The sequence below is a fragment of the Anomaloglossus baeobatrachus genome, chromosome 4 (assembly GCF_048569485.1).
Source record: "Anomaloglossus baeobatrachus isolate aAnoBae1 chromosome 4, aAnoBae1.hap1, whole genome shotgun sequence".
NCBI lineage: Eukaryota > Metazoa > Chordata > Amphibia > Anura > Aromobatidae > Anomaloglossus > Anomaloglossus baeobatrachus.
Window position 1 is genome coordinate 668,082,296 of NC_134356.1, and position 12,537 is coordinate 668,094,832.

The 12,537-nt window shown below is 47.1% G+C and overlaps 1 protein-coding gene across 1 annotated transcript in view; it reads left to right on the forward strand.

The window, feature by feature from the left end:
- Positions 1-12,537, forward strand: part of LOC142304353 (venom factor-like) — a 157,784-nt gene that overhangs the window by 26,137 nt on the left and 119,110 nt on the right. The window contains exons 8-9 of the mRNA XM_075346658.1: positions 4,742-4,844; positions 8,648-8,768. Coding sequence (XP_075202773.1) covers positions 4,742-4,844; positions 8,648-8,768 — 224 coding nt within the window. The remainder of the gene's footprint in view (positions 1-4,741; positions 4,845-8,647; positions 8,769-12,537) is intronic.

Sequence of the window (12,537 nt, forward strand, 5' to 3'; positions counted from 1 at the left end):
GGTTGTGGTGAGATTGGTGACACCACCGCTGCTCTGGACGGGGGATCCCGGAAGCGATGACAGGGAGCAGCCTGGATGTTAGTTCTCCCCTCCGTGGGTAGGGGGTTGGTTGTCCCGGGGCCCGGTGATGGGGTAGGGATGGAAGGCAGGCGGGTTACGGGGCCTGGTGAGGTGCAGGGTCGTGGGGGCAGCACTGTGCCGTACGGCACTGTGGTACTCACTCAGCCAATGATGAGGACACAGTTCTCGGTAAAACACACGGCTGGATGGACGGGTCCCACAGACGGCTGCGGTGTTTCTCTTCCCGGCAGGTTGATGGTGACTGCCTTTCCCTGCACCTGTGTAACGTGTACGGTTCCAATGGGATCCCACCAGTAACCCGCTCCCCAGCTTGGATGGGTGCTGAAGGAGCCCCTTTTGCCCGCAGGCTCTGGCCCTGGGAACTTTAGCCTTGGCGGTGACTGTGTTTCCCTCTCTCGGTTGGACTGTTGCCTTCTGTCGGGACTTGGCTGCTGGGAAACCCAGGAGGTTCCCTTCGCTATCGGATTTGGCAAATTCACTTCGACTCCTAGCCTTGCCGGGGTCCGTAAGCCCCTGCCGGATGGTGCTGGCTTCTCTTTGCGTACCGGTCCGGTACCGCCGGGCCACCGCCCGTCCACGGTCCTTACGGTGAGCTCCAATAGGCCACTCCTGCAGACGGTCACCACCGTCTGCCAACCTTGCTGATCCGTCCGGGCCACACACCCGGACCAACTTCAGGCTTCTCTACTGCCACTTTCCTCCTTCCACTTGTACTTCCAAAACTAATCTGCCTTACTTTTCCCGCCTCCAGGACTGTGAACTCCTTGGTGGGCGGGGCCAACCGCCTGGCCCACCCCCTGGTGTGGACATCAGCCCCTGGAGGGAGGCAACAAGGGTTTTTGTCTGACTTCGGTGTGCCTGACCGGGAGTGTGGGGTGTGTTGGTGTTGTTCTTGTGACGTCCTGGCTTGCCCAGGGCGCCACACATGCTCTCCCAGAACCTCGCCTGTCGTACTGTCTGTTCTGATCTAAGTTTGTTGACCCATTCATTGACTCCTCTGTGCTCGCTCCCTGTTCTTGTCATTATCTCCTGGCTTCTGACCTCGCACTGTTTACTTGACCATGTCTCTACTTGGTCCCTGAATCTAATATGTACTCTTGGGGAATTCTGACCCTCGGCCTGTGATTTGACTGCGTTTCTGCTTGCTCCCTGTGTCCTATCGTGTCCTCCTGTTTCCTGACCCCTTGCTTGTCTGACTACCCTTCCATCTATACGATCCGTAAGTTGTGACTAGCATTACACCGGTTGTGTCCCTCTCTGAACACTATGTGCGTTTGTTTTCTTAAGTGTATAGAAGCATTTGGGGACCATTTTTCTTAAAGTGGAAAACCCCTTTAAATTGAGTATTTCTGGCAGGAAGAGATAGTTTAGGGGTTAATGATAAATCCTTTGAAGTCAAGGGTGTCTTAGTGGCCTTTTTTGGGGAAGAGTTTATGTCACCAAACTTTATGCTCTACAGTCGGGAGGGAAATCCAAAGTACTGAAGGAACTATTTGGTGGCAAAGGGTGTTGAAATGGATAACATAAGCATGTTGATGGTCTAACGTAGTCGAGGGGTTAATGCTAGCATCTTTGGTGATCTAGTAAATTGAAGGAGTTATGCCGGCGTCACACGGTACAATATACAGTGCCTACAAGTAGTATTCAACCCCCTGCAGATTTAGCAGGTTTGATAAGATGCAAATAAGTTAGAGCCTGCAAACTTCAAACAAGAGCAGGATTTATTAACAGATGCATAAATCTTACAAACCAACAAGTTATGTTGCTCAGTTACATTTTAATAAATTTGCAACATAAAAGTGTGGGTCAATTATTATTCAACCCCTAGGTTTAATATTTTGTGGAATAACCCTTGTTTGCAATTACAGCTAATAATCGTCTTTTATAAGACCTGATCAGGCCGGCACAGGTCTCTGGAGTTATCTTGGCCCACTCCTCCATGCAGATCTTCTCCAAGTTATCTAGGTTCTTTGGGTGTCTCATGTGGACTTTAATCTTGAGCTCCTTCCACAAGTTTTCAATTGGGTTAAGGTCAGGAGACTGACTAGGCCACTGCAACACCTTGATTTTTTCCCTCTTGAACCAGGCCTTGGTTTTCTTGGCTGTGTGCTTTGGGTCGTTGTCTTGTTGAAAGATGAAATGACGACCCATCTTAAGATCCTTGATGGAGGAGCGGAGGTTCTTGGCCAAAATCTCCAGGTAGGCCGTGCTATCCATCTTCCCATGGATGCGGACCAGATGGCCAGGCCCCTTGGCTGAGAAACAGCCCCACAGCATGATGCTGCCACCACCATGCTTGACTGTAGGGATGTTATTCTTGGGGTCGTATGCAGTGCCATCCAGTCTCCAAATGTCACGTGTGTGGTTGGCACCAAAGATCTCTATCTTGGTCTCATCAGACCAGAGAACCTTGAACCAGTCTGTCTCAGAGTCCTCCAAGTGATCATGAGCAAACTGTAGACGAGCCTTGACATGACGCTTTGAAAGTAAAGGTACCTTACGGGCTCGTCTGGAACGGAGACCATTGCGGTGGAGTACGTTACTTATGGTATTGACTGAAACCAATGTCCCCACTGCCATGAGATCTTCCCGGAGCTCCTTCCTTGTTGTTCTTGGGTTAGCCTTGACTCTTCGGACAAGCCTGGCCTCGGCACGGGTGGAAACATTCAAAGGCTGTCCAGGACGTGGAAGGCTAACAGTAGTTCCATAAGCCTTCCACTTCCGGATGATGCTCCCAACAGTGGAGACAGGTAGGCCCAACTCCTTGGAAAGGGTTTTGTACCCCTTGCCAGCCTTGTGACCCTCCACGATCTTGTCTCTGATGGCCTTGGAATGCTCCTTTGTCTTTCCCATGTTGACCAAGTATGAGTGCTGTTCACAAGTTTGGGGAGGGTCTTAATTAGTCAGAAAAGGCTGGAAAAAGAGATAATTAATCCAAACATGTGACGCTCATTGTTCTTTGTGCCTGAAATACTTCTTAATACTTTAGGGGAACCAAACAGAATTCTGGTGGTTTGAGGGCTTGAATAATAAATGACCCTCTGAATAAACTTTTCACCATTTAAAAAAAAAAAGCAAATAAAGAAATAACATTCTTTTTTGCTGTATTTCACACTTCCAGGCTGATCTACAGTCCAAATGTCACAATGCCAAGTTAATTCCGAATGTGTAAACCTGCTAAATCTGCAGGGGGTTGAATACTACTTGTAGGCACTGTATCAGGCGATATGTCGTCAGAGTCACGTCGTTAGTGACGCACATCGGGCATCGTCAGAGATATCGTACCATGTGACACCACAGAGCGACTGTGAATGAGCAAAAATACTCACCTTATCGTTGCTCGTTGACACGTCATTCATTTTCAAAATGTCGGTCTTCCTTCTGTGCTCCGGTTGTTCATCGTTCCTGTGGCAGCACTCGTCGCTCCGTGTGACACCCCGGGAATGATGAACCGCAGCTTACCTGCGTCCCGCCGGCAATGCGTAAAGAAGGAGGTGGGCGGGATGTTTACGTCCCGCTCATCTCCGCCCTTCCGCTTTTATTAGCCGGCTGCCGTGTGACGTTGCTGTGACGCCGATTGTCCCTCCCCCTTCAGGAAGAGGATGTTCGCCGCCCACAGCAACGTCGCCCAAGAGGTAAGTGCGTGTGACAGGGGTTAAACGACTTTGTGCGCCACGGGCAACTAATTGCCCGTGACGCACAAACGACGGGGGCGGATGCGATCGCTTATGCGATCGCACGATTTATCGTCCCCTGTGACGCCCGCTTTAGAGTAATCGATTGGGAAGAGGGTAAGTTTCAGTATCCCTAGACATCAGAGGTGGTGAAGTGGTGAATTTCAGTATTCATTGTGGCATAGGGGGACACATGAGTCAATACCAACATCCCTGTTTGTCTGGAGTATTAAAAGTTTACGTTTCAGTATCTTTAGTGATCATGGGTGGTAAAGGGGTGAATTAAAAGCCATGTAGCTGATTGAGCTTGACAACGCTCTACAGTGTCTTGTCCACCATGATTTATCACCAACATGGGTCCTATCAGATGGTTTAAAAGGGAATACGTGCACAACATATCATTAGTTATGTCTGATGATGGGCTAGCGGGTGCTCGATTACTGGTGGTGCTCTGCCGAGTATCGCGGACACTTGGATATGTAATTTGTGAAACATCGAACACAAAAGGTTTGCTCGCTTCAGTGAATGATATTAACTGGCACGCTTTTGAGAATCACTTGTTGTCTCTGAATGACTCTTACCGGGAGTAAAAACTGCATCTACATATGTAGTGTCCCAAAAAAAACCTGCCCTTTTTCCCCCAGAAATCCTCAGTTTTGGCTGGCTGTATGGGGGCAAAGAACCAAACTAATACTCAGTTTTTGGGTGGTTGTATGCTGGCGGAAAACCCAACTGACCAATCATTGACTTCCATATTATTCGTAACTTGAGTTGAACCCATCAGAACATTCGACCTGCTCAACTCAAATAACGAGCATTTGTTCATCGTAGTGTTCAGTCATCATTTTGAGTACCAAGAACCAAGCATTGTACTGCTCATCCATCACTAGTTATGTCACAACAAAAGGTTGATAATTGATATAGTATATGTGCATAGAAGATATACAGGAGATATTGTGATCACATGCTACTTCCATGCTCTACAGATACATCTATGGGAAGCCCGTTACTGGTAAAGCCTTTGTACTGTTCAAACTGAAGAGAGGAAATGAGGAGAAAAGTCTCACAGACTCGCTAAGGAGGATTCAGGTACTGGCTTATATAGAAAAAAAAAATCACATTACAACATGTAAAAACCATGTAACTTGGCTTACAAGAATGAAATTATATGCAAAGTATACAACTACGATTCCAAAAAAGTTGAGCCTCTGTAAAAAAAAATAGGACGGTAATGATTTGGCAATTTCTTATAACTGTGTTTTATTCGATATAGAACATAGAACACATCAGAAGTTGAACATTGCACACATTTTACCATTTCATTCTCTAATTTTCATTACATTTAGAAATTGATGGCAGTAACCCATATGAAAAAGTTAGATTAGGGTTTGAGAACCACTCCAATCAAAGTTTTCATCCTCTTAATATATTACAATCACCATATATAGCACTGTCTACTTACAATTGCTCATTTTGCTCTTCTACCCAGTAAATGTTTCTCTTTTCTCTGCTCTGTGTAAAAACAGGAAGTCTCTTTTTACTTGAATGAGTCATTGCCCTCTTCAACTACTGACTCAGTGATTCCCTCCTTCCAAGGGATGTTTACAGTACTCATGACTCACGCAGGAAAAACAGACCTGTGTCTTCACAGAGCGGGGGAAAGCAGCATTTCTCCTGATCAGAGCGATGCTGCTCTGATCAGGAGAAATGAATCAGCAATCAGACTGCTGATCCTTATAGCCCCCTAGGGGGACTAGTAAAAAAAAATAAATGTAAATAGAAGGTTTAAAAAATAAAAATAAAATAAAAAAAAAAAAGTTTAAATCACCCCCCATTCTCCCCTTTGAAAATTAAAGGGTTAAAAAAAATTGAAAAATATACACATATTTGTTATCGCTGCATTCACAAATGCCTGATCTCTGAAAATATAAATTCAATTAATCTGATCGGTAAACGGCATAGCAGCAAAAAAATCCAAATGCCGAAATTACATTTTATGGTCATCGCAAGTTTTGCACAAAATGCAATAACAGGCGATCAAAACAGCGCATCTGCACAAAAATGGCACCGTTAAAAATGTCAGCGCGAGGCGCAAAACATAAGTAGTCACTGAGCCCCATATCCCGAAAAATGGGAACGCTATGGACAAACTTCTGAATATTTTTTAACCCCTTAGCTGAAAGTAAACCTATACGTGTTTGGTATTTACGAACTCGTACCAACCTGAGGTATCACACTGCACATCAGTTTTACCATATAGTGAATACTATGAATAAAATACCCCCAAATCAATTGTGCAATCGCATTTTGTTTTACAATTTTTTTGCACTTGGAATTTTTGTGCCATTTTCCAGTACGTTATATGGTAAAACGTATGGTTTCTTTTAAAAATACAACTCATCCCACAAAAAAAGCCCTCATATGGCAAGATTAATGGAAAAATAATGAAAAACGGAAAATCGTCCATGGGGTGAAGGGTTTAAAGGGAATCTGCCACCAGGTTTTTGCTCACAATCTGAGAGCAGCATAATGTAGAGACAGAGACCCTGATTCCAGCGATGTGTCACTTACTGAGCAGTTTGCTATCATTTTGATAAAATCAATGTTTTCTCTGCTGCAGATCTAGCAGTTATACAGAGCTCATAAATATGCTGGACTACCTGCAGTACGCCATGTAGTCATGTAATGATAATCTCCTGCTGATTAAGCAGTGATGTCATCAAAACTACACTAAGCAGCCCAATAAGTGACTGTTAAAGTAGATTTTCACTACTTTAAGACTTTCAAGGATTCTATCAGCGTTGGGGAATTTGCACAAGTTAAGAATTCAAACTTGTCTTTTCAATGCCCCAAATCCAATCCACAAAGGGTGGATCGTTTATTATATACTTCCCATAGTTCATGCATAAATAGAGGCGTTCACAAAATAATAACCAATAACAGAGTACATAACAGCATAGTAAATGCAAACACTCCCATCATCCACCCAGTTTGACCAAACCCCTCAAAGATCTCTTTGTTCCAACTAGTGAATTCTGACCCCTTATACATTATTGTCAGGTCTGAAGACTTTTAACTCCTTCACTACTTCAACAGTGACACACTGCTGAAATCAGGATCTCTGCCCCTACGTTATGCTGATGTGATGCCCGTCACAAAGTGGTGCTAAACACTACTTGTGTGAATGGAATGGAGAAGTAATCAGACAAGCCAAAGTCAGAAGCCAGGAGGTAGCGACGGGACACTGGGAGCAGACAGAGACGAGGTCAAGATACAAGCTGAGGGTCAGGATTCCAGGAGAGTACGTACAGGATACAGGGAGCATAGTCAGGAGGAGGTCTGAGGTCAGAAGCCAGGAGGTAAAGACAAAAGACAGGGAGGCACGTAAAGAAGAGTCAGTCGAGAGCCAAGATCAGATTACTAAACACTAGATGAGCCGAGAGCACTACTGTAAAACAGTTTGACTGTCTATGTTCCAGGCGAGCATGATCCCTAATGAAGCAGAGCAATCACCAGGAATGACAAGCTTCTGTGTAGGTACCTCCCAGGACCAGCATAGAACACAGAGCTGAGAGACAACCCGTCCAAAGATGTTCAAGACAAACAGCAGAGCATCTAAACCTTCAAAAAGCTTTGCATGATGGACAGCAAGTACCGGTTCTGTAAGAGAGCATCGCAGAGCATAACAACACAAGATGCTCCCTGCATCAGAACCGTGACAGCTGCTCTCGAATTAGGTGTTAGAAACCTGGTGGCAAATTCCCTTTAGCAAAAGGCTGGAAGATTAAGTGGTACTAATGAAAAACAGCTGTTAATTTTCAAATAATATGACTGTATAAAAAGACCATATTAGAGAGGCAGAGTCTCTCAAAAGCAAAGATGGTCAGAGGTCATAAATCTGTTATCAACTGCATCTAAAATTGTGAAACAAATTCAGAAAAATATTCCCCAATGTAAAATTTCTATCCCACCATCTACAGTACATAATATCATGAAAAAAAACAGAGATTCAGGAGAAGTCAATGGGCACAAGGGAAAAGGTTGATGGTCAATAGGGGATACTTGTGATTTACAGGCCCTCAGCCGGAACTGCATTAAAAGCAGTCATGATTCAGTCATGCAAATCACTGCATGAGTTCAAGAATATTTCTAGGAATTATTTTATCTTAACACAGCAATCCATAAATGTGATCAGCAGAATAAAGAGGAGAGGGACCATCCAGCTTGTTATCAGTGCATAGATTCTGCATGTATGACAGCGTGTGGAGAATTAGTGCCTATGACATGGGAAGGTTACACATTATGAAAGACACAACCAATTCTTGACATCATATAGTGATTTTAGAAGAACATATAGTCCCATCCAAACAAGGACAAAGGCGCAGAGATCTTTTTGGCTCAATTACATTTATGAAACAGATGAACCTCTTGACAACCACTAATCGAATCACAAATATGAAGGCACCATTTAATTCAATGTTCTATGACCTGTATCCCCATCAGGCAGCTTAGGCGGGTTGGTCCTATAGACATATGAGATGTGAGATATCATGGGGGGGTCGACTGCAGGAGAAATATCAGCTCGAATATAGCTATGGAACAAAGATCAAATGAGATGGTAAAACCACATAATAGTCAGAAATCAGGAACCAAAACTATAAAATGGGCAGAGAAATAAGGTGATAAGAAAAACAGAAGGACTCATATTCACTTTATAGAGCTAACCTGCAATACTAGACACTACCTGTAGCCTAGAGGGGCAGTGTTTACAGAGGAGAATTAAAGTAATACTAATACTAAAAAATGTTCTGTTGGACTAGGAATGGAAACTCCTGTCCAATTGATAGTATTGATAATTGATTATTAATGGTTCTTTTGTTATGTCTACATAGATTTCAGATGGAATTGGCTACGTTGACTTGTTGCGAGAAGATCTGATAAAAAGTGTCCGACAACCTGATGATTTGCTGCAGTACAGACTCCATGTATCTGCAACAGTCATAACTGAGTCAGGTAAGAGGAGTGGACCGTGCTCGTGATATTAGGCAGGACAGCAAAATCTCCGATATTGGGCTGGGAGGAAGGGGGACTAGTATTAGAGAGGAGGAGAGGGATACAGAAGAGGGAAACAAAAAATAGGGGAAACAGATGAGAAAAGATTCCCGGAGAGGAGCAGATGCTGAAGCAAGGAGCAGATGCTGAAGCGAGGAGCAGATGCTGAAGCAAGGAGCAGATGCTGAAGCAAGGAGCAGATGCTGAAGAGAGGAGCAGATGTTGAAGAAAGGAGCAGATGCTGAAGAGAGGAACAGATGCTGAAGAGAGGAGCAGATGCTGAAGGGAGGAGCAGATGCTGAAGAGAGGAGCAGATGTTGAAGAGAGGAGCAGATGCTGAAGGGAGGAGCAGATGCTGAAGAGAGGAGCAGATGCTGAAGAGAGGAGCAGATGCTGAAGAGAGGAACAGATGCTGAAGAGAGGAGCAGATGCTGAAAGGAGGAGCAGATGCTGAAGAGAGGAGCAGATGCTGAAGAGAGGAGCAGATGCTGATGCGAGGAGCAGATACTGAAGAGATGAGCAGATGCTGAAGAGGGGATTCCAGGAGGTGCAAATTTGGTGGTGAAATGTCTGCACCAGATATCAGCACCAAATTTTCACCTCCTGGCAGAAAACTGCACCCAAACCGCGGAAAATTGATTTTGTGCATTTTTTTGCCAAATGCAGATTTAGTGCTGACATTTTTACAACATATTCCTGCACCCAATCTACACCACCTGGCAAAATAAGCAATACTACGGCATCATGATGTGAAGCCCCACAGGTGCAGTGTCGGTGCATTACCTTCAGGGACTCCACTCGGCTGGATCTTGTCACAGGTAGGAGATCTTCTTTTAGGATTGTCGTGACGCCACTCTCAGAATTGCGGTCAGTGGGGACCGCCACTGCAGGTTAAGGGATGCCTGGGGCTGATGGTGGGTGCAGTCAGTTGTAATAGCCTCCTGAGAGTGAGGCAAGCCCCAGGGCCCTGTGTAGGTGTGTAGAACCACAAGGCGCAGAATAACTCCACACAAGCAGAATGTCTTTCAGGGGTTTTACTCACTGTTGATGGCGGGGTGAGTAACCCGGGCGTAGCTGGGATGAACCAGGCTGGAACCAGGTATCCTTCAGGCTGACTTCTGATGGTGACTACCAACTCGCCTTCCTTAGCCCTTGGTGGTTTGGGGTGACCCCGACTTTTAGTCCCTATGGGGGTCACCCAGGGAAGTTGCTGAAGCCTCACTCCCCTTCGTTTGCCGTTTGCGTGTGGCCTGGACCAGCTCACTCCAGCTGCTTGCCTCCTGTGAGCTATGGGCCCTAACTGTGGCTACGTGGCTGCGGCTTTTGTGGTGTTGTGGTGTGGGCTTTGAGGGCCCCACACCGGCAGGTTTAGCAAGGAAAGGTGGATCTATCCCCGCTCCGGGATCTGCCGCCCGTTTGGGCCTGGTTCTCCCTAGCAGTCTCCTTACTTCCCACTCTGTGCTCTCTCTCTAGCTGGAGATGGGTTTCGGGTAGCACTCCTAGGTGACCGTTCTCCCCCGTCGGTAGCCACTGCGCGGACGCTGTCAGACTACAGCAGCCCAGGGGAAGGGGTCAGCTCTCCTCGGAGCTCCCTGGACTCTGCTCTGAACCGGCTCACATCTGGGACCTTCACTGCTGCTCCTGTCAGAGCTTCACTTTCCTGCTCCTCACTCCTCCACACTCTGCTGCAGACTGTTTACTCCTCCTTCTCTTTTCCCTTTTGTGCCTGCCTACGCCACCTAGCAACCAGACTCTCTTACCACACCCCTTGAGAGGAGATGGAGGCTTTTGGCCCCCTCCACTATTCCAGTGAAGGTGAAGGCTTTTCCCCCTCCTGGGATCCCCAGGGGTCCTCTCATGGGTACATGTGTGAGACCTGATCACTATGCGCCTGTGTTCCACACCCCAGTCAGCCTTCTGGATTACCTGTATTGTACTGTCCCCAGCATGGGTGCAGTACTCAGTGGTGCCTGACCAGGTCAGGGGCGCCACATTCCCCCTTAGTTATCACCAGCACGTCCTCGGGCTGCAAGACAACATTTTAAAAATGCATAAAACATTAAAACATGTAAAACATTTAAAAGCACCAGGTACCATACATCACCACCCTCCACCCACAAGTCCGTTAACCCACCCAAACCCTTTCAGGAGGCAGGTCACCGGTCCTTTTGGTAACCAGATCTGGGCCATCTACTTCCCCAGACCTTTCCTCCAATCTGCCTCTCCCGTTGGCCGCGGCTTCAGCCACTTCTGGCAGGATGTAGAGGCGGCTTTCATGGGCTGGTGGTTTCAGGGTATACCTGGCTTGGTGGATCCGCGCCTTCAGCCTCTTCTGGCAGGATGTAGAGGCGGCCTCCACAGTTGGTGCTGACCAGGTACCCTCTTTGTGGTGGAGAGCCAGGCCCCATAAACAGGCATGGTCTCTGGTCGCAGGCGAGCCAAGGCCCTATATACGGACGGGCTCCTCCTGGTTGCAGACGAGCCAAGCCCCTAAACAGGCTGACTCTGGTGGTGGTGGTGCCCTCTGGTGTAACTATTTACACTGCGAGAGTTTGTGGCTATAGCCAGTTCATAGCCTTAAGGTTTATGGTTTTCTCACACAAGTTTATGTGGGCACATACTTAAACGTAAACGTTGCAAAACTTCCAACTTTTCAAAACTTTAACTTGCTGTATGCTTTACTTTATGCAGATTCCTCTACTCTTCCATACCAGGGCTTGGGCCTGTAGGGCTGCGGCACCTGTTGCTTCCTTGATCTCTTTCTTCATCTGTGGTTGTCTCATCAGTAGGTCCTTTGTCTTTTCTTTCTTTATTACTGTCTTTCCTTTCTTCTTTGGGACATGGTACTACATCTAGCGCATACCAGCCTCTTTCTCCTTGATGCATGGTAAATTGTACGGAGTCTCCTGTACGCAGGTTCCTTCCAGGATGTCCTCTGGGCAAATTAGCTCTGACGTCTCTCCTATTGACAAAAATGCCTTCTTTGATACCAGGTGCAACGATGAATCCGTATCCTGACTTCAGGCTAAAGTCTTCCACAATTCCTCTACAAAGGGGTCCTCTGACCTGTGCTTTGGCTCTTCTCAGGAACCGTTTTTCTTCTAGGTCTCTGGCCGTGACTTCTCTCTGCTCTGGGGATGGCGGTGCAGGGAAAGACTGGGTTCTGCTACGGCGCCGTATCTTGCGGGTTGGATTCTGCGAGGTGCAGCTTACAAGCTCCCAGGTGAGGCTTTGGGGCAGATCTTCCTCAGCAGACGGTGTCAGGTCTTCTTCATCCCAGCGGGAATATGGCAACATCTCTGGCTCGGGGTATGGATCCGCTGCTGATGGCTCCTGAGTCAGCTCCTCAGTTTCCTGGCCTCCTCTCCCCCTTAGTTCTTCTGAGCACTCCTTTGATGGCAGTGCTGGGGATGGACTTTCTTCAGCAGGCCCAGGCGGGGGTCTCTTTGGCATGATTGCTGCAGGAGTCGTCTTGGGGGTATGCGGAGGGAGTATGTACTGGTCCACCAACCATTGTGGAAACTTGGCCTCCATGTCAGCCTTCAGCTGCCAGTATGCGGGGTCCTCCCCCAGCGTGGGCTTTCCAGCAGGGACCTCTTTGGACTGGGGAGCGGTGTCTGCTCTGGCCTTGCAGGCCGGGGAAAATGGTGATGCAATCTTGTCTCGGCGGGCCGCGCTCGGCATGGCGGCGGCCTGGTCTTGGCGGGCCGCGCCCTGTATGGCGGCGGCC